Consider the following 26,218-nt stretch of genomic DNA (forward strand, 5'->3'; position numbering starts at 1 on the left):
CCTAGATTCACATTGAATTGCACTGGAATCACACTGCATTCTTCTGAAAATCACATGGGGTTCTGTGCAGCGAGTTGAGCCCATTCATTTTGGATGACTCAAGTCACACCGCCTAAAGAAGGTGCAACCAGCACACTGGAACCCATTTGGATTTGCTTCTGGAAAATGTGCAGTTTTTGTGACCTTCTTTTGGGTTATAAACTAACATGTCTATACTTACCTGCTCTGTGCAATGGAATTGGAAAGAGAGGCCTCCTTTCCTCGGGTCTCCCATTGGTGCTCCTGGCTCCTTCTCTGTCCAGTGCCCCCCCACAGAAAGCCTCTTCCGATGGGGGCACTTGTGTGTGCTCATTCTCGGCCCTGCCCCCGCTGCCTCGTCACTGGCTGTGACTGACAGTGCTGGGAGCTCCTGGTGCCCTGTGAAAGTGACAGTTGGTGGCAGCGGTGGGATCTGCTTAGTACATTAGTGGTTTATTCATGTAACCCGTGTACTGAAGGTTGGAAGCTCGGTAGAAGTGGCTGACCTACAGAAGCTCACTCAGTGCATCATTTTTGTTTTGTAGAAGACATACTTGGCTATTTGCTCCTCCCCTTCTTTTTCTATCTTTTATTTGGGCAAAAACATGAAGATGGTAACACAGGAAGATAAAGTAATCCGCTGGTACCGGAGACAATCGGATGAGGCCATGATTGACCTCTGTCATCTAAAGGACATCAATACAGTTGGCCAGACGAGGTCCCAGCTCCTAGGTGCTCTGATAGAGATGGAGTTAGAACGGCGCACCATGTTGGTGGAACACTGCAACTGTGCCACTCCAGATGACTGCGTGAATCGGTGTGACTCTGTACTCAAACCCTCTCGGAACAAGAAATCAGCACTCACAGAGAACCTTGATCTGGGAACAAACCTACAGCTTTTGGGAGATGATAACCTCGAGGTGCAGTTTCACCTCATTTCCAGGTTACTACAAATTGAGAGAAAGCACCAACAGTGGATGGAGCACACTGAGAGGAGGCACAAAGCCGAGAGGGTCCAAATCCAGCAGGGGAATGCATTGTTACCTCCATCTGCATCAAGAACTACAAGGGCCAGACCTACGTTTGTGGAGACCTGGAAGGGTGTTACCTGTAACCAAGTGGACATTACGCACGGCCCAAACCTGAGGATATCTAGCCCACCAGCAAGTGTGGAAAATGTACCCCCTACTGTGTTTCTTGTTGGAGAGAATGGAGGAGGCCGAGCGGATAACCGGCCACCATTTACTACAAGTAACGGCGTTACAGTTGGACTCCAAGGTACGGGATCAGAGAATGTCCTAGCTCTTACAGAATTGAGGAGCTGTGAGGATGGGGTCCCAGTGGAAGCCATGGCTGGCACAGGGGTTGGAGGAGCCATCCCTGCTGTGCCTATGGCTTGTGTTTCTTTGAGCCAGGAGTCTGGAAGTCAAGTGGAAGTGGGCAGAACAGATCCCACTAATGAAGGAAGCCATATGGATAGCCTGCAGCCAGTTACCACAGGTAACAATGTTTCAGCTGGACTCCGAGATAAGGGACCCGAGGATGTCCTAGCCCTTCCCGGATGGAGGAGTCGTGAGGAGGTGGTCCCAAAGAAATCCACAGTTATCATAGGGGTTGGAGGAGTCACCCCTCTACTACAGCTTGTGTTGCTTTGCCCCAAGGACCCAGAAGCAGTGAGAGAAGTGGGCGGAGCAGATACCACTAACCTATCGGGTACTGACCTGGGGCGGTTGGTAACCCAGAACAAGTCAAAGTCAACACCCCTGAAGTCTACATTTCCACCTGAGGCCTCGGATTCACGTAATGTACTGTTGAGTGACTCAATGCACACTGGGAATTCTGGGGAGGGTCAGGGGGTGAAGGACTGTGTACCAGGGCCTGGCTCTAGTGGATGTCTGGAGTCAAGGCCTGGAGAAAAGTTTAAAGTCAAAGAGGACTCTGAACTGATGTGTTATGTGATGCCAAATGTAATAACATGTGCAAGGAAGACCTTCCCTCTGCTGCAGTGGTGACTCGGGGTGCCCCCCAGGTGGCCCCAGACCAGTCATTGCCCACTGCTACAGAGGAACTGTCTGTGAAAGGGCCCAATCTAGCTGGGTTGGACCCTTGTGAACCTGGCCCAGAGGGCCTAAGGTCTCCTCAGACTGTTGTCCACCTGGCACCTGTGGGAGAAAGCTCTAGGTCCCCTGCTGCTGTGAAAATTGATGGCAGCCCAGAGGATCTCAGGGGTCTGGCTGAAGGAACGCCAGCGGCAGGAGAGGATCACAGGATGATGGGGGAACACTGACCCCCTCTAAATCTGCTTTCTCAGAGGCTGTATCTGACAACACTGTTTTCTCGCAGGCTGATAGGTTGGATGTCAGCCCGGAGGAAGTCAGTGGTTGTGCTGACCGGTCTCTGACTAAAGCAGAAAGAGCAGAAGTGTGGGAGACAGGTCAGAGGGTGAAGGTTCTGGTATCCAAGCCATGGAACCAGGTCCAGATCACCCAGGAACGACCTTATGCCAGGCTCAAGCATCTGGGCATTGCAGCCAATGGCGAACCACCAGATGACCCTGGCCAGTGCCTAGAAATGATGACAGCACACGACAGGTTTACCTGTACCCGTCCAGTAGTTAGTCAGTGGCAGGGGAATCCGCTGGCCAGTTGTGATCCAAACCCTTTAGGATCATTCCGAGAACTGTACAGGAGCCCTCTCATATCTGCAAGGGGACAAGCTGAAATGTCAGCGGTGTCAAGCTTTAGTTGGGAGAACCCCCCCCCAACCTAGGGAACCTTCTTGGCAGATGCGTTAGCTGACCCGTTTAGGCTCAGCTATGCGTCGTCTGGAAGAGGGGAGATGGGACATACATGTACAGCTTTGAGTAGATAAGATGTGACCTGTAGAAAATATGACAATGTAGATTTAGCATTCCATGTTCTAATAATATAAGATGTGTTCAGAATTAAGGCAGAGGCAGATGGTCACCCATCAGCATCTGAAAAGAGACAGAGCTTCCTCAGGCTGGAAGTGACACCTGGGTGCCAATAAGATTTGGCACCTTCTGGGAAACCTGGAAGGAAATGGCTGGAGACAGGTTGGCTTCATGACACAGCGGGAGACCAGAGTTTTGAAGTATATCAGGAAATCAAAGGAATATGTTTCATCTCTCATCAAAGCTAAAATATTAGTTGCAGAGATGAAAATACTTCCTTCTGATTGGGCACTCTGTAGGCTACATTCTGCATGTAAAAATCGTATTTGTGGCCTATGTAGAATGGCAGAAAAATGCAGGAAATGGTTATGTGGCGCCAGATTGCGACAGCTGAACAGTGATTGGTACTGTCGCGATTGGACTGATGCGCTGGTGTCGGAAATTCAATCCCTGACTTGGTGATTCAAACCGTGCCTGGTCCAATCGACTTTGGGCATTTCAGGACCCAGAAAATCCTGTGGGCAGGTACAGGAACACCCCCCCAGAGTCAATTGGCCAAGGACTCATGTCCAGCCCACGTCCATATTCCCATAAATTGAGGACCCCGCGGTATGGACATTGTGATTCGTATGGAGCCCGTCCTATTGACTGATGGATTGCGGACTCTCTCTGACTTGCTCCAGTCGCAGGATAGATCTCGGCAAAAGTTTTATTTCTGTGTTTTATCCCCTCTTATTTTATAGTCAATTGTGTGTCTTCTTGTATTTGTTGTATTTTCTGTATCTTTTATACTTTGTACATATTTTATGCTCCGCCCACTTTGGGATATTAAATCATAAGATTAATAAGTGACTTCTGGGTACATAAGCTCGGGCTCAGATCTCCGGAGAGATTGTATTGTATTTTAGTGTCTTTAAACGCTCGGTCATGTTCATTGCCAATCTGTATGCAATAGCACTGTTTGTTGGCAGATTGTGTGCAGATTGTAAAAGGTAGCAGATCTGCCAGACGGAGATCTGTGTGTGGGGTGTCTCAGCAGACCGTTATGCGGATAAACTGTTGGGTGGTGGCAGGCTACAGTTTGTGGTGTGTCTGGTGTGGGGGGGGGGGGTGTGGACAGTGGAAGGGTGATTAACACCGGGGTTCTGGCTTGGAGGATAGCTGGAGGGATCCTAGAAGGGTGTGATTGCTAGGCTGCTCCTCAACCCTAATTAGTGCACCAGATTGTATGTACGATTTGTGTCTGCCCGTGTGTGGTCAACCAGCTGGATTGGAGTTTCCCTCCAGTGGTGGCCAAGAGGTAGTGGGGGCTGTGAAAGTAGATCACGGCCAGGCTTATATACTTTTATATATTCAGATTAAGTCCCCTTTATTCCCTCTTTACCCCAAGTCACGGCCGCACGTGCGCGCCTCGGTTAGCTAGTCGCTGTGGGCGTGGTGTGCGGGTGAACTGTGACATGCCCCAACAAAGCCAGAAAGACATGGAAGTGAAGGGAGAGAAGAGTTGCAGATGTGCACAGCGCTGGATCGAATGAGGGCTCAGGTAAGTAAAGGGGGGGGATGGAGGGGAGGGGGGAGATGCTGATCCCTAAATGTTTAGACTTTAGAACTGCTTCCATCGTGCCCATTGACATAAAACAAAGATTTTCGGAGCTGAAACTGGTAGCAATCTGCAACAATCTGCATGGGCCACCCTGAGGGGAGGATTCTTTCCCCAACGTAAGTGGAGTTACTCTTTAATCACATGAGAAAAAGTGATCAGGCAGCTTTATAAACACTCAGATCCCTTCCACTCCCAGCCAGCAGCCTACAGAAGAGGCAATTTACACAACTCCTGGTGGGGCTTCTCTTCTCCAGGCCAGATGGGGGGAATCCCTCATTACCCTGCCAACTCATTTGTCAGTACAAGCATTCAAGCACAGGAAGGGAATACACGCTCCATGCAGACAAACCCCCTCCCCCAGTCACCGCATACCTCTCACCTGTTTTTTGCCATAGTATCATTGAACACCAGGTCTTCATAGCGCTGCCGAGCAAAGTTCCCTCCGAAGCCCATGAAGGTGGTGACGAAGACACGGTAGACATGTTCCGTATGCTGCAGATCACAACCCAAGTTGAACTCAGCCAACATCTGTTTGGCCGCCTCCTCCTGGAAGACAAGAGATCACATCTGGAGGTCAGAACCCGTGTGTCTGTTCTGATCCAAACAAGTTCTTTCCTCCAGTTTCCTCTGAGGTGATAGATACGTACGTGCTCTGCAGACGGGAAGGTCATGCTTTTTGGAACCTCATAGGCAATCTGGAGTGAGCCGCCACCCATGTCTATAATGCCGACCGTTCTCTTACGGATGATGGCTTCCTCCTGGGTACTTATCGTCACGGCAACCACAGCGTCTTCATCTATAGAACCACAACAGCCAGGTTATGGGATGTACAGAGGAAGGCCAGAGAGATCGCGGTGATCAGGCATTACTATGCTTGGGGCGTTCTTCTACAGCAACTTACAGGTCAAAGTCACACGAAATTAGGTCTTCATTCTCCCAGAATCCTCAATAAAATAGAGAAATTCCACACCACTACCATGCCTACGTGTATGCTCCGCCCACCCCGCCAAGCCTACGTGTATGCTCCGCCCACCCCGCCAAGCCTACGTGTATGCTCCGCCCACCCCGCCAAGCCTACGTGTATGCTCTACCCACCCCCGCCAAGCCCTACCATGCCTGTGCTCTGCCCACCCCGCCAACCCCTACGCTCCGCCCACCCCTACCATGCCTTCGCTCCGCCCACCCTGCCAAACCCTACTCATACACCCCGCCCACCCCCGCCAAGCCTACGTGTATGCTCCGCCCACCCCGCCAAGCCTACGTGTATGCTCTACCCACCCCCGCCAAGCCCTACCATGCCTGTGCTCTGCCCACCCCGCCAACCCCTACGCTCCGCCCACCCCTACCATGCCTTCGCTCCGCCCACCCTGCCAAACCCTACTCATACACCCCGCCCACCCACGCCAAGCCTACGTATATGCTCCGCCCACCCCGCCAAGCCTACGTGTATGCTCTACCCACCCCAGCCAAGCCCTTACCATGCCTGCGCTCCGCCCACCCCGCCAACCCCTACTCATACACCCCGCCAAACCCTACTCATACACCCCGCCCACCCCCGCCAAGCCTACGTGTATGCTCCGCCCACCCCCGCCAAGCCCTACCATGCTTACGCTCCACCCACCCCTGCCAAGCCCTACCATGCCTACGCTCCGCCCACTCCCGCCAACCCTTACCATGCCTACGCTCCGCCCACCCCGCCAACCCCTACCATGCCTACGCTCCGCCCACCCCGCCAACCCCTACCATGCCTACGCTCCGCCCACCCTGCCAACCCCTACTCGTACACCCCGCCAAACCCTACTCGTACACTCCGCCAAAGCCTACTCGTACACCCCGCCAAAGCCTACTCGTACACCCCGCCAAACCCTACTCGTACACCCCGCCAAACCCTACTCGTACACCCCGCCAAACCCTACTCGTACACCCCGCCAAACCCTACTCGTACACCCCGCCAAACCCTACTCGTACACCCCGCCCAATCCGGCAAGCCTACGTGTACGTTCCGCCCACCCCCGCCAAGCCCTACCATGCCTACGCTCCGCCCACCCCCGCCAACCTCTACCATGCCTATCCTCCGCCCACCCCGCCAACCCCTACCATGCCTATGCTCCGCCCATACCAACCCCTACCATGTCTATGCTCCGCCCACGCCAACCCCTACCATGCCTATGCTCCGCCCACGCCAACCCCTACTCTTACACCCCGCCAAATCCTACTCGTACACTCCGCCAAGCCTACGTGTATGCTCCGCACACCTCCGCCAAGCCCTACCATGCCTACGCTCCGCCCACCCCCACCAACCCCTACCATGCCTATGCTCCGCCCACCCCGCCAAACCCTACTCGTACACTCCGCCCACCCCTACCAAGCCCACTTGTGTACTCCACCCGCCCCTATACTGTGCCCGCTCAGGCCAAACCCCGCAAGGTACTCAGGAGAAGTGTAATGCGCAATTATTGAATTAGTATGAAGACACTCACCATCTATGACGTGATCAAACCGTCCGAGAACAGAATTTATACTGATCCACGCATAAACTCCTAAAATCAAACAGAACAGCTTACATTTTGTATAGAATTGTAACAGTAATCAGACAAAAGCTGACCATGGTTAGGACCTTTATAAATCAGGTCTTGTTCAGGTCAGCAGCCACGGGTCACATGACCACAATGCGTGGTAAGGAATGTTAAAACGCATCTGATGTGATGCCTCCAACACACTGCATTTCCAACATATGGTACAACGTGGCTCATCACCTGAAAACCAGCCATCCATCCATGTCTCCATCCACCCACCCCTGGATGGAGACATGGACCCAGACCTGACCCTTCACCCTCTGCTAGAAGTCCATGAGCTGAGATCTGCCAATTACTGAGTTCTAGGAGGAGCACACTTCACAATCTGGGGCCCCACTGCTGCCATTCACATGGTGCACAACCCTCGGGGCCCGACGTCTGAGAGGTGAAGCAGAACTCTGACCATGTTCTAGTCTTTGGATTGATGGGAAAGTGGCCTGCCACAAACACTCACCCACAATATCATGATGATCTACCAATGGACTGGGATCCTTTCCTGCTAGATGATCACAAATGAAGGTGCAAACCAAAGCCACAAGATCCCTCACAGTGCTGCAAACCCCCCATCCCCCACAATGTTACAAGACCCCATCCCCCACAATGCTACAAGATACACCCTTTACCACCTCCCTGTCCAGTTCACTGGCTCTTCCTAACCACACCTGAGTGTCTGCACAATGGACCATCAGTGATGCAGAGCTCCTGGACCATCCACATGTCCCCTTGGTTGGGGAGTTGAGGGGTCTGCGAAGGTTGTGAGGGGTCTGCGAAGGTTGTGAGGGGACAGGAGGACGACGGATTGGCAAACACTTCTATCAGTAGAGATTTCCTATTCCTTTATTACTCTACCTTCTTGTTTTCCAGAGATGACCTCAGCATGGGCCTCCGAGAACAGAAAACCAAAGTCCTGAGAAATGTCCTTCACCAGATCCTGGAGGATGGCTGCCTGCTGACTGAGGGGTGCACAGCATTAATGTGGGTTCTGCAATCCATCTACACCCCAACATCATACAACAAAATATCACACAATGGCCAATAACGCCCCCCCCCCCCCCCAAGGTCTCACCTCTCTGGCAGGACTCTCATGCCGGCTGTACAAAGAACGTATAGGGGGGTCTCCTTATGCTTGGTCTTTGGGATGTAGGATGCGGCATAACTCAGAAGAGGGTGGATGTAATCGCTGGCCTTCTCCGGGGTCTGTGAGATGCTAGAGATCCCTGCAAGTCACAGCTTTCTATTAGTATTAGGAGAACGTTTACCCAGCATCAGCTTCAGACCCGTGTGCTCAGCAAGAGCTGCAAATTGTACACGGTACAACGCGGACAACTAGAGATGAATGCGGACAAACTGCGGAGAGTAGGTGACCTCAGAAATGCAGAGATTATTATACAGTATTTATAAAGCGCCAATAGTTGGCTCAGCGCTGTACATTACAATGGGAGACAGAACATGAGACAGTACAATGACAATACAATGTGATACACGAGGGGATCGAGGGTCCTGCTCCTTGGAGCTTACAATCTAGGAGGGAGGGGATGGTGGCACAGGAGGAAAAGCTGTGGGGGATGGAGTGGTGGGAAGAGAGGAGGAGGTCAGCAATTAGCAGGGGGCGGGGTAGGCTTCCCTGAAGAGATGGGTTTTCAGGGTGCGCCTAAAGAAGAGGAGAGTAGGTGATAGTCTGATGGATTGGGGTAGGGAGTTCCAGAGGATGGGTGATGCCCTGGAGAAGTCCTGGAGGCGGGCATGGGAGGAGGAGACCAGGGAGCAAGAGAGAAGGAGGTCTTGTGAGGAGCGGAGAGAGCATATTGGGTGGTATTTGGATATCAGGTCGGAGATGTAGTTCGGGGCTATATTATGGACGGCTTTGTACGTCAGTGTTAGCATTTTGAATTTAATCCATTGGGCTATCGGGAGCCAGTGGAGGGATTGGCAGAGGGGGGTGGAGGACACTGAGTGGAGGCCAGTGGAGGGATTGGCAGAGGGGCGTGGCGTAAACGGAGTGGTTGGTGAGGTGGATGAGTCTGGCTGCCGTATTCAGGATAGACTGAAGCGGGGATAGCCTGTGGAGAGGCAGGCCAGTGAGGAGGGAGTTGCAGTAGTCCAGTCGTGATATGATGAGGGAGTGGATGAGCTGCTTAGTGGTTTCTGGGGTTAGGAATGAGCGTATTTTGGCGATGTTGCGGAGGTGGAGTCTGCATGTTGCGGAGGTGGAGTCTGCATGTTGCGGAGGTGGAGTCTGCATGTTGCGGAGGTGGAGTCTGCATGTTGCGGAGGTGGAGTCTGCATGTTGCGGAGGTGGAGTCGGCATGAATTCGTTAGCGATTGGACTTGGGGTGGAAGGATAAATTGGAGTCAAGAATGACACCAAGTACTCTGGCCTGCGGGGTGGGCTTAATGGTGGCATTGTTGGATGTGATGGAGAAGTCGGGGGGGGGGGGGGGGGGGAGGGGGCGCGGGCTGGGTTGAAGACAAGGAGCTCGGTTTTGGAGAGGTTCAGTTTAAGGAAGTGGAGCGACATCCAGTCTGATATGTTGTTCAGTAGGCTGGTGATTTGGGCGGAGACTGAAGGGGTGAGGTGGGGGGTCGAGAGATAGATTTGCGTGTTGACGGCATAGAGGCGATAGTTGAAACCGTGGGAGTGTATCAGTTGGCCAAGGGAGGAGGTGTAGATGGAGAAGAGAAGGGGCCCGAGGACAGAGCCTTGAGGGACCCCGACAGAGAGGGGGAGGTGGTAGTGTTGTAGGTAACGCTGAAGGAGCGTTGTGACAGGTAGGAGGAGAGCCAGGAGAGAGCGGAGTGTTTGAGGCCAAGAGAGTGTAGTTTATTGAGGAGGAGGGGGTGGTCGACTGTGTCGAAGGCCGCGGAGAGGTTGAGGAGCAGGAGGACTGAATAGTGGCCATTAGCTTTGGCAGTAAGTAGGTCGTTGGTGAGTTTGAGGAGGGCGGTTTCGGTGGAGTGTAGGGGACGGAAGCTGGACTGTAGGGGATCGAGGAGGTTGTTGTTGAGGTGGGAGTTTAGGCGATTATAGAGTAAGCGCTCGAGGAGTTTGGATGTAAATGGCAGCAGGGAGATGGGTCTAAGGTTGTTCGAGTCAGTGGGGTCCAGGGAGGGCTTTTTGAGTATGGGGGGTGATGTGTGCATGCTTCAGAGGGGAGGGGAAAGTGCCGTAAGAGAGGGAAAGATTAAAGATGTGGGTGAGGGAGTGTAAGCTGAGAGAGGACAGGGTCGTGGGGGCAGGTGGTGAGGCGGGCTTCGGAGAAGACCTTGGTGATCTCCTCGGTGGTAGTAAGGTCAAAGGAGTGGAGATACGGACAACCCCACGTCCAGCCCTGCCGCACCGTCAGCCCTGCCGCGCAGCCAACCCACTGGCCGGCCCTGCCGCACGTGAACATCACTTAAGTCCACAGCATAATCCAGGGTCTTCAAACTGTGGCAAAGGGCCAAAAGTGGCCCTATGCTTGCCTTTATCTGGCCCTTGGGGGACAATTCCTCCCACCGACGCCAACGATGGGGCACTATTCCTCCCACCGACGCCAACGATGGGGCACTATTCCTTCCACCGACACCAATGATGGGGCACTATTCCTCCCACTGACACCAATGATGGGGCACTATTCCTTCCACCGACACCAATGATGGGGCACTATTCCTCCCACTGACACCAATGATGGGGCACTATTCCTCCCACTGACACCAATGATGGAGCACTATTCCTCCCACTGATACCAATGATGGGGCACTATTCCTCCCACTGACACCAATGATGAGGCACTATTCCTCCCACTGACACCAATGATGGGGCACTATTCCTCCCACTGATACCAATGATGGGGCACTATTCCTCCCACTGACACCAATGATGAGGCACTATTCCTCCCACTGACACCAATGATGGGGCACTATTCCTCCCACTGACACCAATGATGGGGCACTATTCCTCACACCAACGATGGGGCACTAATCTTCTCAATGAAAGCAATGATGTCTTTTTTCTTCTACTCCCATGGCGACAGTCCGGCCCCCCTAAAGTTTAAAGGGCAGTAAACCGGCCCTTCGTTTTTAAAGTTTGGACCCCTAACATAATCCATGCCATTCTTTTCATCTGTTCGCAGAATAATCACTAGGTGGCAGCACATACCCATCAATGATGGTCCTATATAATCGGTAATGAGGGGATTCTCCTTCCATAAGAAGTAATCTTCAGCTGATGTTTGGGTTTTAGGAACATTTTAGGTGATAAAAGACATAAAAACGCAGAAAGACTTCACAGCTGTCACTATGAACCAGAAGATTAAATAGCAGCTTCATCTCATCGCCTTCAACTCGGAAAAGATGCTTCATCTCCCAGACAATGGTCCATCTCTCGGCACCAACCCCGCAGAGGACATGTGTGCTCCCCATCAGGGCCCCATGACACCTCCAACGAAGGTACCTACCTGGTTTAATCTTCTTCACCACAGGATTGCTGCCGCGATCCCTCATCTGTTTGATGTCCAACAGGTCGTGTGGATTCCCATTGTGTGGCGGCCAAAAGTAGACAAAGACGCGGGAGCCGCTGCTGCCACAGTCCACCACAATGCCATAGTTCAGCTTGGTGTCTTCCGTGTCTGTGGCTTCCAAATCCTCGATCTGATCCAGGTACCTGAGAAGGGATACGGACACGCCCTTTAATATAAACTACCCCCACTGACAGCTATTCATATTGGCCACCCCCGCCGGCCGCTACACGCGCCGGCCACCCCCGCCGGCCGCTACACGCGCCGGCCACCCCCGCCGGCCGCTACACGCGCCGGCCACCCCCGCCGGCCACCTCCACCGACCGCTATACGTACCGGCCAGCCGAAGAGGAGTGACACCCCGCTGAGGGATTCCGGCACGGGGCCGCCAACCGGTTGCCACGCGCCCCCTGGCGAGTCAGATTTTCCTGTGCTCTGCGCCTGCCAGGAGACAAGGGCCACGCTTACGAGTGCGCAGCCCGAGTCAAGGGGCTGTGCCTCTTTGCCTCGGCAACGCGGCGCTGGGCTGGACGGGAAGGACGGGAAGCGTCCTGGCTGGCCTTAAAAAGGGGACCCGGTCTTTGTCTTCCGTTTCCGCTGCAGCTGTTCCGTTGGGGGTCTGGGTGGGGACCGGACCTCCGCAGCCATACCCGCTGGGCACTCTGCAAGAGACCCCCCCCCCAAAAGGTCAGAACCATTACCTGCTGCCACTCTGCTAATACTCCAGGGCTGGGAGTGTCCCTGGTAGCTGTCCATGGCTGCCTGTGTGCTCGATCCCCGCTCGGGACAGGGTGCTGTGTGGGGTCTGCGCTGAGGCCAGACCCCACAGCGAAGACCCTGAAGCCTGCTGTGTCCCTACCTGCAAGCCTGCTGTGTTGATCTGCGCTCGGGAGAAGCGCTGTGTGGGGTCTGAGCTGAGGCCAGACCACACAGCCAGGACTCCCGCTGCTGTCTATGGAAAGCTGACTGCTGTGAGGGCCCCTGCCTTCTGACCGCTGTTGTCCATGGAAAGCTGACCGCTGTGAGGGCCCCTGTCTCAAGCTGACTGCTGTGAGGGCTGCTGACCGCTGTTGTCCCTGAAAAGCTGACCGCTGTGAGGGCCCTGTCTCAAGCTGACTGCTGTGAGAGCCGCTGACCACTGTTGTCCCTGGAAAGCTGACTGTTGTGAGGGTCCCTGTCCGCTGACCGCTGTGAGTGTACTTACAAGCCGCCTGCTGCTGAGTGTCCTTGGAAGCCATGAACTGCCCTATTGTGTGCTCGGATTACCCTTACCTGGACTGCCGCCGTGTGCTTGAGACATCGCTACCCAAATCAGACCCCACAGCCAAAGTCCCGCTGAGTCGCCGTGAGCCTGATGTTGTCCCTAGAGAGCTGTGGTGAGGTTAGATACCACAGCCAAGGTCCCGCTGAGTCCCCGTGAGCCCACTTACCGTGAGTGTCCCTACAAGCCGCCTGTTGCGGAGTGCCATGAACTGCCCCGATTGAGTGCCTGCCACAGTTCAATAAAGCTTTGTGCGTTTACCTTCTTCTTTGTGTGTTCTATCCTGCCTACGCTTCCGTCACAGCAACAAAGCTAATATGGGGACTGGAGGACCTCAGTTATGAGGAACGGCTACAAACACAAAATGTTTTCTCCCTGGAGAAGAGAAGCGGGAGAGGAGGGATGATGGAGACATACAAATCCCTCCATGGTGATCCCAGCATAGGGAGGGAACTATTCATTCTCCGGAAGTGTGAGAAGACACGGGGCCACTTCAGGACACTGGAGGAGAAGCGGTTCAACCTTAAACTGTGTAGGGGTTTTTTACTGTCAGAGCATAAATTGGTGGTGTCAGCGGGAAGTATTGTTAAAAAAAACAAAAACAAAAAAACCCAAAAAACTCTTGGTTGGGTATCTTAAACAGTATACAGGGATACGGGAAATTATTTTTGACATGAACACACACGCGTACACACATTAGGAGTCGGAACTTCAATGCCTCTCATGTTTCGGGTTATTGATGAAAATACTGAAGCCTGTGGATTAGAATGACAGCCAGGCAGCTAGCATTTCTGGAAGGAGGTCAGCATCGGCAGGCTTCTATATCTCCATTCACATTGCTCTGTTGGCGCTCCGACACGCAGTACTTGGAGGATGGAGAATTCCGGAGAGATCATTCCGGACAGAAGGCGTGTTGTGTTCAATGACTGGTAATGGGTCTAATGCACCTCATACGATCCATACCGCTGAGAGTCAAACACTCCGCGGGGGATTATATTCTGCTTACATCCACAGCATGTCTGTCTGCTCATCACAACTCATCTATCAGATGGAATCATCCCACCAGAAAGGGCCGCAGCAGCCGCTGGGTTTGCTTAGTGTGCAGAAATGAAAAAGGAGGAAGCGGAGAGCGCTGACTGACTGCGGCACCGAGAGAGATAACTAACATCATTAGGACTCCTTAGAGGGATGAAATTATCCCAAACTGAGCCCCATTCTCCTTCCAATAACGGATAACAGGCCCTGGAGGCACGCTTCTAACAGCTGGAACCACCATTACGCCAAGCCTACGGCATTCTCCAGTGGCCAAACTGATATCGATGGAGATGATGTGGAACCAGCAAGTGAGGCCGCAATCAGGTTACTAGAAAGGAAGGTGTTGCTGCAAGCAGAATGCAGACCACAGAGCTGGGGAGCGATGAGACCCTCATACATAAAACAGTCCTGTAATCTCATTACACCGGAACACAAATGGTGTCAGTGACAGTTCTCAGCCCGACGTTACTACATTTGTGGCTTCACCGTTACATCATGTCTGAGCTTCCTCCCAGGACAGTCTATACAGACATGCTAGAATTATACCCAGCATTTCCAATGATTAGGAGATACCCATCACCCCATAACAGAAACAGTCATGGCAGGACCACCAAGAGACATCCATCGCCCCATAACAGGAACCTCCACAGCAGGACCACCAAGAGACAGCCATCGCCCCATAACAGGAACCTCCACAACACGACCACCAGGAGACACCTATCACAAGAACCTCCACAGCAGGACCACCAAGAGACACCCATCGCCCCATAACAAGAACCTCCACAACACGACCACCAGGAGACACCCATCACAAGAACCTCCACTACAGGACCACCAAGAGATACCCATCGCCCTATACCAGGAACCTCCACAACATAACCACCAGGAGGCACCCATCACCCCATACCAGGAACCTCCACAACACGACCGCCAGGAGGTACCCATCACCCCATAACAAGAACCTCCACGGCAGGACCACCAAGAGACACCCATCACCCCATACCAGGAAACTCCACGGCAGGACCACCAGGAGACAGCCATCACCCCATATCAGGAACCTCCACGGCAGAACCAACAAGAGACAGCCATCACCCCATACCAGGAACCTCCCCAGCAAGACCACCAGAATACACCCATCACCCCATACCAGGAACCTCCACAGCAGGACCACCAGGTATTTTATAGAAAGTACAGATTTCAGACCATTGAAAAGGACTTTTGAAATGACATGGACATGTTAGGAACTTCTATGAGAGTTTAGTTCGCGGCTGCACATCTACTTAGGGCTGTTAGAAAGCAGCAGCTGGTGTGCCATGGTGTCGGCAGCAGTGCCAATCCACTGAAAAGAGTTCCCTGCAATATCACAAAGTGATCTTATATTGGGTTCTATTCTGCATCCCAAAACATTGTGGTGAGAAAATGACAGCATGTATTACATTCCTCAGTGCACAGCACTGGTCTGGTGCCACCAACGGACCCAACTGTAAACCAGGAATTTGCCTAGTCTATGCACCAGAAATAAACTGGCCCTATACTGGGAATACAGGCCTCCAAATAATGACACATCCAGTATATGACCTGTGCGTGATTCCAGTGACCTGCCGAGTCACATGTGCACATCTGTGGCATCAAACTGGTCAAAAGGTGGAGAAACCTGACAGGAGACAGTGAAATCTTCCTACAAGTCCACCCCCCCTCCCCCCACACACACTCTATAGTGCGGTCATTGTGACATGGAGGATGTGGTCTAGCAGGAAGGCGAATGTGTTACACTAGAGGAGCAGAACTTGTACCAACCAGGAATGTAAATGGTGGAGAGGAGAGTGGGACCTTGTACATAGACCATACAGAGAGGTCCTCGGGATCTGCACCAGATGTGTCCGTATTCCTCGTATCCTTCACTAGACATAATTAGAAGAACATTTCTGCAGTCAATCTGCGGTTAGGTGTCCGGTGGTGTAAAGTCTTTTTGCCAACAGGTAGGCTAATTGGGAGATTTGGTTTGAAATACCTCCATTGCTCTTCATAGGACGAGGTTCAGATGTTGCTCCTTCAAGGCATTAGCTGGTAATCCACTTTCTGTAGTCCCAGGCCAGCGTTTGCTTCCATTCTCTTGGCACAACATACTTATTCTGGAAATCACTCTTTCAGGAACAAACATGAGCGACCTAAAAGTTCTCAAAAGAAAAAAAAACAAACAAGAACTCCACCAACAATCATTTCAGCAGGAGAGTGGTTACATATGCCGCCTCAGGTGTTAAAGGGGATGTCCCCCGCTTGGATGACTGCAAGCTGGCTCATTCACCACCATTTTATGTTCCGTCTCTCCAAAGGAATGTAGAGAAGAGATCTCCGCATTGAGATACCAACACAGTGGCTAAATGGTTAGAAGCAGCACTGGGGTCATTGGTTCGAATCCCAACCACGGCACCACCTGCCTGGAGTTTGAATGTTCTCTCACCTGCGTGGGTTTCCTCCGGGTACTCTGGTCTCCTCCCACACTCCAAAGATATGCTGGGAGGTGAATTGGCTCGGGTCTAAATTGTCCCTAGTATGTGTATGTATGACCAGGGACCTTAGATCGTACGCTCGAGGCCAGGGACTGATGTGAACATACAATATATATGTAAAGCATCACGTAAACTGACATCAATATACAAGTACCTGTAATAAATTCCCCCAACCTGCATCGGGCATTACAAGGGGGTCTCATGTGCCTCACTTCTTAATTTTTCCACCATGTAAAATGTATCATGAAAAGCAAGACTCCTGTAGCCAGAGGATGGATCCTTCATTGTGGGTGGATCAGGGAAGGAAACTGCTGAGGAGTTCTTCTGGATCGTGTAAAGAACTACATTGATCATTTTATACACAGTCTATCATCCTTTCCAAGAAATCCTTTCCAAGAAACCCTTTCCACCACCATGTTTCACAGTTGGGATGGTGTTCTTGGGGTCATAGGCAGCTTTCCTCCTCCTCCAAACACGGCGAGTTGAGTTGGATTTTGGTCTCATCTGACCACAACACTTCCCACCAGTCCTCCTCTGCATCATTCAGATGTTCAGTGGCAGACTTCAGACGGGCCTGGACATGGGCTTTCTTGAGCAGAGGGACCGTGCGGGCACTGCAGGATTTCAGTCCTTGTCGGCGTAGTGTGTTACCAATTGGTTTCTTGGTGACTGTGGTCCCAGCTGCCTGGAGATCATTGACAAGATCCTCACGTGTAGTTCTGGGATGATTCCTCACTGTTCTCATGATCATTGACACTCCACGAGGTGAGATCTTGCATGGTGCACCAGACCTATGGAGACTGACACTTGTTTTGTGTTTCTTCCATTTGTGAATGATTGCACCAACTGTTGTCACCTTCTCACCAAGCTGCTTGGCCATAGTTTGGTAGCCCAGTCCAGCCTTGTGTAGGTCTACCATCTTGTCCCTGACATCCTTGGACAGCTCTTTGGTCTTTGCCATGGTGGAGAGTTTGGAATCTGATGGTTTGATGGCTCCTGTGGACAGGTGTCTTTTATACAGGTAACACAATGAGATTAGCAGCACTCCCTTTAAGAGACTGCTTCTAATCTCAGCTTGTTACCTGTATGAGAGACACCTGGGAGCCAGAAATCCTGCTGAATGATAGGGGATCAAATCCTTCTTTCCCTCATGAACATGCAGATCCGTCATCATTTGTTAGACGCATTTCTGCTGAATTTGTTGTTGTATTCTGTCTCTCAGTGTTACACCGAACATTCCATTGTTAGACCGATCATTTCTGTGTGAGGGGTGAACATTCCATTGTTAGACCGATCGTTTCTGTGTGAGGGGCGAACATTCCATTGTTAGACCGATCGTTTCTGTGTGAGGGGCGACCATTCCATTGTTAGACCGATCATTTCTGTGTGAGGGGGAACATTCCATTGTTAGACCGATCGTTTCTGTGTGAGGGGCGAACATTCCATTGTTAGACCGATCATTTCTGTGTGAGGGGCGAACATTCCATTGTTAGACCGATCATTTCTCTGTGTGAGGGGGGAACATTCCATTGTTAGACCGATCGTTTCTGCGTGAGGGGGAACATTCCATTGTTAGACCGATCGTTTCTGCGTGAGGGGCGAACATTCCATTGTTAGACCGATCATTTCTGTGTGAGGGGCGAACATTCCATTGTTAGACCGATCATTTCTGTGTGAGGGGCGAACATTCCATTGTTAGACCGATCATTTCTGTGTGAGGGGCGAACATTCCATTGTTAGACCGATCATTTCTGTGTGAGGGGCGAACATTCCATTGTTAGACCGATCATTTCTGTGTGAGGGGCAAACATTCCATTGTTAGACCGATCATTTCTGTGTGAGGGGCAAACATTCCATTGTTAGATCGATCATTTCTGTGTGAGGGGCGAACATTCCATTGTTAGACCGATCATTTCTCTGTGTGAGGGGCGAACATTCCATTGTTAGACCGATCATTTCTCTGTGTGAGGGGGGAACATTCCATTGTTAGACCGATCATTTCTCTGTGTGAGGGGGGAACATTCCATTGTTAGACCGATCATTTCTCTGTGTGAGGGGGGAACATTCCATTGTTAGACCGATCATTTCTCTGTGTGAGGGGGGAACATTCCATTGTTAGACCGATCATTTCTCTGTGTGAGGGGCGAACATTCACCATCAGGAGGGGGCAGATACACATTTCCTGCACTGTAGGAGTTTGTGATGAGCGGGGACACTGCTGAACCCGATTGTCCAAGTCACTCCTCACTGAACACATTTCCTACATATACAGAGAATATCGGGAATTCAGGAATATCCTCATGAAGAGCATCTCCAGGGATCCTCCCGCTCAGGATGGACAAAAAGGAGACATTTAGAGACTTCTATATAAAGTCATATCTGGCAGAGCTCTGGTAAGGCTCAGTGAGTAGAACTACAAATGTCAGCAATCCCTCTAGTGGAAGAGCTTCAGTAACTCGTTATCCTCAATCCCAGACGGGCATCTCTGGAAATCTCCATGACGGTGGATTATATGAAGGATTCGTGAATTTTCTGGTGGGGTTTGGTGGCCTTTGATGTCTCCACCAGGATATGGTCCGGCTTACAGATTTAGTGGGATGTTTTACACACATTAGAGGACGTCTAATGATCTGCAGTAATTACCGGAGGACTGGAATCATTCCGTAACTCACAGGATTCTGACCGCTGGCAGGTGTTCGGGGGAGGGGGGGAGGGGTTCCGGGAACTCAGCATCTGGGATTACAAAGACACGTATGACCCTGGTGGCAGCTGTGATCATCACATGTGGGCCATGGGAGTGCCACCACCTGGTACCCTGGAATCTGCTCATTACAGAAGAGTCAATGCCAGGCCAGGAGATGAGCTCAACATTACAGAATTCTGCAACCTTCAGCCTCTGAAACGTTCCTCTATAGGAGTGTTTCTCAACTCCAGTCCTCATGGACCCCCAACAGGTCATGTTTTCAGGATTTCCATTATTTTGCACAGGTGATTTGATCAGTTTCACTGCCTTAGTAATTACCACAGCTGTTTCATCTGAGGGAAATCCTGAAAACATGACCTGTTGGGGGTCCATGAGGACTGGAGTTGAGAAACACTGCTCTATATACACACACACCTCTATCCCCTTACTGATGATCTGACCAATGAGGGGGGGTGGTTAGAAAAGGGAAGACCCACCCCCATCCTCCACCAACTACACTTAGAAAACAAAAAACGAAGCTAAAGCTCTTCATAGGAGTCACATGATGAGCGAGGTCTCCAGTCTTGTGTCCTCCTCACTGCAAGGGAGAGGTCTTCATCAGGGGGGTCACTCCCAGCCGGCCCCTCACTGGTCTGATGACATCAGGGAAAGGGCAACAAGACGGGTTGGGGCCGGGTCCAGACGGGTTGGGGCCACATAAACCAGATCGTAAAGATTAAAGCCTGCTCCGTGTCCCGTGATGTACCATTTAAAAAAAAACAAAAAAACCAACACACTTGTTGTGACGCCTTCCTTCAATCTGGAGGGACACACACAGTAACGTGTCGGAATGTCAATACGTGTCTGGGCAGCGTGGCTGTACGGATGACAACCTACCAATCAACTGCTGTACCCCCCCCCGCCCCTGACTCCATATCACTGCCCCCCCCCCCGCCCCTGACTCCATATCACTGCCCCACCCCCAACTGCTGTACCCCCCCCACCCGACTCCATATCACTGCCCCAACCCCAACTGCTGTACCACCCCCCACCCGACTCCATATCACTGCCCCGCCCCCAACTGCTGTACCCCCCCCACCCCTGACTTCATATCACTGCCCCAACCCCAACTGCTGTACCACCCCCCCACCCGACTCCATATCACTGCCCAACCCCAACTGCTGTACCCCCCCCCCCCTTACTCCATATAATTCTCCCACCCCCAACTCTGTACCCCCCCCCGCTGACTTCATATCACTGCCCCGCCCCCAACTGCTGTACCACCCCCCACCCCTGACTCCATATCACTGCCCCAACCCCAACACCGTAACACCACCCCAAGAACACCCCTACAGATCTGTGTCTGGGCAGCGTGGCTGTACGGATGACAACCTACTAATCAACTGCTGTACCCCCACCCCTTACTCCATATCACTGCCCCGCCCCCAACTGCTGTACCCCGCCCCCCGCCCCTGACTCCATATCACTGCCCCAACCCCAACTGCTGTACCCCCCCCCACCCCTGACTCCATATCACTGCCCCGCCCCCAACTGCTGTACCACCCCCCCGAGAACACCCCTACAGATCTGTGTCTGGGCAGCGTGGCTGTACGGATGACAACCTACTAATCAACTTCTCTACCACCGCCCAGCCCCTATATCGCTGCCCCGCCCCCACATCACTGCCCCGCCCTGACTCCATATCGCTGCCCCACCCCCACATCACTGCCTCGCCCCCATATCGCTGCCCCACCCCCACATCACTGCCCCGCCCCCGACTCCATATCGCTGCACCGAGAACACTCCTACAGATCTGTGTATGGACAGGGTGGTTATATGGATGTGAATCTACTGATCAACGCCTGAATCCATATCGCCGCCCCGCCCCCAACTCTGTACCTACGCCCCGCCCGCCTCCATATCGCTGCCCCGCCCCCAACTCTGTACCTACGCCCCGCCCGCCTCCATATCGCTGCCCCGCCCCCAACTCTGTACCTACGCCCCGCCCGGCCCTGACTCCATATCGCTGCCCCACCCCCAACTCTGTACCTACGCCCCCCCCGCCCCTGACTCCATATCACTGCCCCGCCCCCAACTGCTGTACCCCCCCCCGCCCCTGACTCCATATCACTGCCCCCCCCCGCCCCTGACTCCATATCACTGCCCCAACCCCAACTGCTGTACCCCCCCCCCCCCTTACTCCATATAATTCTCCCACCCCCAACTCTGTACCCCCCCCCGCTGACTTCATATCACTGCCCCGCCCCCAACTGCTGTACCACCCCCCACCCCTGACTCCATATCACTGCCCCAACCCCAACACCGTAACACCACCCCAAGAACACCCCTACAGATCTGTGTCTGGGCAGCGTGGCTGTACGGATGACAACCTACTAATCAACTGCTGTACCCCCACCCCTTACTCCATATCACTGCCCCGCCCCCAACTGCTGTACCCCGCCCCCCGCCCCTGACTCCATATCACTGCCCCAACCCCAACTGCTGTACCCCCCCCCACCCCTGACTCCATATCACTGCCCCGCCCCCAACTGCTGTACCACCCCCCCGAGAACACCCCTACAGATCTGTGTCTGGGGAGCGTGGCTGTACGGATGACAACCTACTAATCAACTTCTCTACCACCGCCCAGCCCCTATATCGCTGCCCCGCCCCCACATCACTGCCCCGCCCCCATATCGCTGCCCCACCCCCACATCACTGCCCCGCCCCCGACTCCATATCGCTGCACCGAGAACACTCCTACAGATCTGTGTATGGACAGGGTGGTTATATGGATGTGAATCTACTGATCAACGCCTGAATCCATATCGCCGCCCCGCCCCCAACTCTGTACCTACGCCCCGCCCGCCTCCATATCGCTGCCCCACCCCCAACTCTGTACCTACGCCCCGCCCGGCCCTGACTCCATATCGCTGCCCCACCCCCAACTCTGTACCTACGCCCCGCCCGGCCCTGACTCCATATCGCTGCCCCACCCCCAACTCTGTACCTACGCCCCGCCCGGCCTCCATATCGCTGCCCCGCCCCCAACTCTGTACCTATGCCCCGCCCGGCCCTGACCCCATATCGCTGCCCCACCCCCAACTCTGTACCTACGCCCCGCCCGGCCTCCATATCGCTGCCCCACCCCCAACTCTGTACCTATGCCCCGCCCGGCCCTGACCCCATATCGCTGCCCCACCCCCAACTCTGTACCTATGCCCCGCCCGGCCCTGACCCCATATCGCTGCCCCGCCCCCAACTGCTGAAGACAGAAGGATGTGGAGCTCAACACTACAACCTCTGACGGTGGAGATGGGTTTTAGAACGATAAAAGGGGGCCACCGTTACCGACCTTCATTCTACCCCCCCCCCCCCCCCAAACTGGAAGATTCCTCTCTGTGGGAAGTCGTGATATAAATTCGGAAGATGGAGTCTACTGACCTCCTGAACTGCCTGTCCTGGTAAGTTCTGGAGCTCCAGATTCTGGGGTCTACCACAGCTACCAGAAGGAGAAGTAGTAGGACAAGAAGGATGACCAGGAGGAGCACCCGCTGGCGGGAGAACTGTGTCACTGAGGGCAGACTGCAGTGCCAGGAGCCGGGGAAGAGGCAGGAGAAGCCGATTCTAGAAAGAGAAATATACACAGAATTAGGAGGAATCCAGAACCGGCATTACCAGTGGGAGGGGCCAGATCAGTACAGAGCCCCTCCCCTTATATGGACAGGACAATGGGGGATGTGCTCTGTAGTCCAGCAGGTACAGGTGACAACACTGCATGGGATGTCAGAACAGCAGGGGTGGAGTTGTCAGCGGCTCACTGGATCTCTGAAAGATTCCGGAGATTTCCTTCACCTATAGTGATGGAGAACGTTCATGACGTGGTCAGATGTACGGCACAGGACCAGACTGTTCACTTCACCCAGTATATACCGCCCCCCGCATAAACCGCCCCCCGCATATACCGCCCCCCCCGCATATACCGCCCCCCGCCTATACCGCCCCCCCCCGCCTATACCGCCCCCCGCCTATACCGCCCCCCCCGCATATACCGCCCGCCCCGCATATACCGCCCCTCGCATATACCGCCCCCCGCCTATACCGCCCCCCCCGCCTATACCGCCCCCCCCGCATATACCGCCCCCCCCGCATATACCGCCCCCCGCATACACCCTCATCCTCCATCGAGAGGATCATCCAGTATATACCGCCCATCCCCCACACACACCGAGAGCGTCCCCCGGTATATACCGCCCATCCCCCACACACACCGAGAGCGTCCCCCGGTATATACCGCCCATCCCCCACACACACCGAGAGCGTCCCCCGGTATATACCGCCCATCCCCCACACACACCGAGAGCGTCCCCCGGTATATACCGCCCATCCCCCACACACACCGAGAGCGTCCCCCGGTATATACCGCCCATCCCCCACACACACCGAGAGCGTCCCCCGGTATATACCGCCCATCCCCCACACACACCGAGAGCGTCCCCCGGTATATACCGCCCATCCCCCACACACACCGAGAGCGTCACCCGGTATATACCGCCCATCCCCCACACACCGAGAGCGTCCCCCGGTATATACCGCCCATCCCCCACACACCGAGAGCGTCCCCCGGTATATACCGCCCATCCTCCACACACCGAGAGCGTCCCCCGGGATATACCGCCCATCCTCCACACACACCGAGAGCGTCCCCCGGTATATACCGCCCATCCCCCACACACCGAGAGCGTCCCCCGGTATATACCGCCCATCCCCCACACACACCGAGAGCGTCCCCCGGGATATACCGCCCATCCTCCACACACCGAGAGCGTCCCCCGGTATATACCGCCCATCCCCCACACACCGAGAGCGTCCCCCGGTATATACCGCCCATCCCCCACACACCGAGAGCGTCCCCCGGTATATACCGCCCATCCCCCACACACCGAGAGCGTCACCCGGTATATACCGCCCATCCCCCACACACCGAGAGCGTCCCCCGGGATATACCGCCCATCCCCCACACACACCGAGAGCGTCCCCCGGTATATACCGCCCATCCCCCACACACCGAGAGCGTCCCCCGGTATATACCGCCCATCCCCCACACACCGAGAGCGTCCCCCGGTATATACCGCCCATCCTCCACACACCGAGAGCGTCCCCCGGTATATACCGCCCATCCCCCACACACCGAGAGCGTCCCCCGGGATATACCGCCCATCCTCCACACACCGAGAGCGTCCCCCGGTATATACCGCCCATCCCCCACACACCGAGAGCGTCCCCCGGTATATACCGCCCATCCCCCACACACCGAGAGCGTCCCCCGGTATATACCGCCCATCCCCCACACACCGAGAGCGTCACCCGGTATATACCGCCCATCCCCCACACACCGAGAGCGTCACCCGGTATATACCGCCCATCCCCCACACACCGAGAGCGTCCCCCGGTATATACCGCCCATCCCCCACACACCGAGAGCGTCACCCGGTATATACCGCCCATCCTCCACACACACCGAGAGCGTCACCCGGTATATACCGCCCATCCCCCACACACACCGAGAGCGTCCCCCGGTATATACCGCCCATCCCCCACACACACCGAGAGCGTCCCCCGGTATATACCGCCCATCCTCCACACACCGAGAGCGTCCCCCGGTATATACCGCCCATCCCCCACACACACCGAGAGCGTCCCCCGGTATATACCGCCCATCCCCCACACACCGAGAGCGTCCCCCGGTATATACCGCCCATCCCCCACACACCGAGAGCGTCCCCCGGTATATACCGCCCATCCCCCACACACCGAGAGCGTCACCCGGTATATACCGCCCATCCCCCACACACCGAGAGCGTCACCCGGTATATACCGCCCATCCCCCACACACCGAGAGCGTCCCCCGGTATATACCGCCCATCCCCCACACACCGAGAGCGTCACCCGGTATATACCGCCCATCCCCCACACACCGAGAGCGTCACCCGGTATATACCGCCCATCCTCCACACACACCGAGAGCGTCACCCGGTATATACCGCCCATCCCCCACACACACCGAGAGCGTCCCCCGGTATATACCGCCCATCCCCCACACACACCGAGAGCGTCCCCCGGTATATACCGCCCATCCTCCACACACCGAGAGCGTCCCCCGGTATATACCGCCCATCCTCCACACACCGAGAGCGTCCCCCGGTATATACCGCCCATCCCCCACACACACCGAGAGCGTCCCCCGGTATATACCGCCCATCCCCCACACACCGAGAGCGTCCCCCGGTATATACCGCCCATCCCCCACACACACCGAGAGCGTCCCCCGGGATATACCGCCCATCCCCCACACACACCGAGAGCGTCATACACCAAGCTCACGATGCCGTACAGCAGGCTGGGACCACCCTGAATATTGTTGTAGCTGTGGCCAATCCACGATTCTTGTGCCCGGAATTAGGTATACAAATCTACAGAGAGCCGCGAGGAGTCCCACCGCAGAGATCCCGGAATAATTCAGGCAGATTCTGGAGGAACCCAAATACCGGGTCTGATAGGTTTCACCTTTGACAGTGTCCATGTGACCATCGATCCCCAACCGCTGACCACCCACTGCGAGATATCAGAGCCATACCATCCCCCCAAACCACTGATGTGGATGATCAGGGAGACTTGTCCCCCTCCCCCACCACTGATAGGGATCCTTGGAGAGAAGGTCCCTCATCCCTTCCAGACACCAGAAGACACTTACCTGGCCATAGGCAGCAATCCCGGTCAGCTCCTCGCCTCGTCTGCTCTCCACATGGCACCAGAGAGTCCAGCCACAGCCTCCAACATGGCCGCCTCCTCCTGCAATGAGAGACTAATGAGGACGGTACCTGGAGAGGCGGGATCAGAATCTCCTACCTGGAGCAGGTGTGACCGCAGGTGAATCATTACCCCAGTAGGTGGCCATGGCTGCTGCCTGATCAGACCAATCATCCGTCCTGACGGGAGACAGCCACGGCCACATCCAACTTTCATTGGGTGCTCATTGCAAAAATAACTACAGCGGGCACGGGGAGACCCTCAGTGTTTGGTCAGGGGAGACCCTCAGTCTTTGGTCAGGGGAGACCCTCA

General features: G+C 54.3%; 1 protein-coding gene across 3 annotated transcripts in view; it reads right to left on the reverse strand.

The window, feature by feature from the left end:
• The window catches only part of ENTPD7 (ectonucleoside triphosphate diphosphohydrolase 7), a 38,634-nt gene that overhangs the window by 9,625 nt on the left and 2,791 nt on the right, over window positions 1-26,218 (reverse strand). For all 3 annotated transcript variants that reach the window (XM_089687529.1, XM_089687527.1, XM_089687528.1), the window contains exons 2-9: window positions 25,851-25,948; window positions 22,541-22,723; window positions 11,548-11,753; window positions 8,178-8,328; window positions 7,961-8,064; window positions 7,016-7,075; window positions 5,183-5,331; window positions 4,915-5,081 (exon numbers count right to left, since the gene is read on the reverse strand). In XM_089687529.1, coding sequence (XP_089543655.1) covers window positions 4,915-5,081; window positions 5,183-5,331; window positions 7,016-7,075; window positions 7,961-8,064; window positions 8,178-8,328; window positions 11,548-11,753; window positions 22,541-22,723; window positions 25,851-25,858 — 1,028 coding nt within the window. In that variant the 5' untranslated portion in view covers window positions 25,859-25,948. The remainder of the gene's footprint in view (window positions 1-4,914; window positions 5,082-5,182; window positions 5,332-7,015; window positions 7,076-7,960; window positions 8,065-8,177; window positions 8,329-11,547; window positions 11,754-22,540; window positions 22,724-25,850; window positions 25,949-26,218) is intronic.

Source organism: Staurois parvus, unplaced genomic scaffold (assembly GCF_062004578.1).
Source record: "Staurois parvus isolate SC_StPar_1 unplaced genomic scaffold, SC_StPar_1.0 ptg000427l, whole genome shotgun sequence".
Taxonomy (NCBI): Eukaryota; Metazoa; Chordata; class Amphibia; order Anura; family Ranidae; genus Staurois; species Staurois parvus.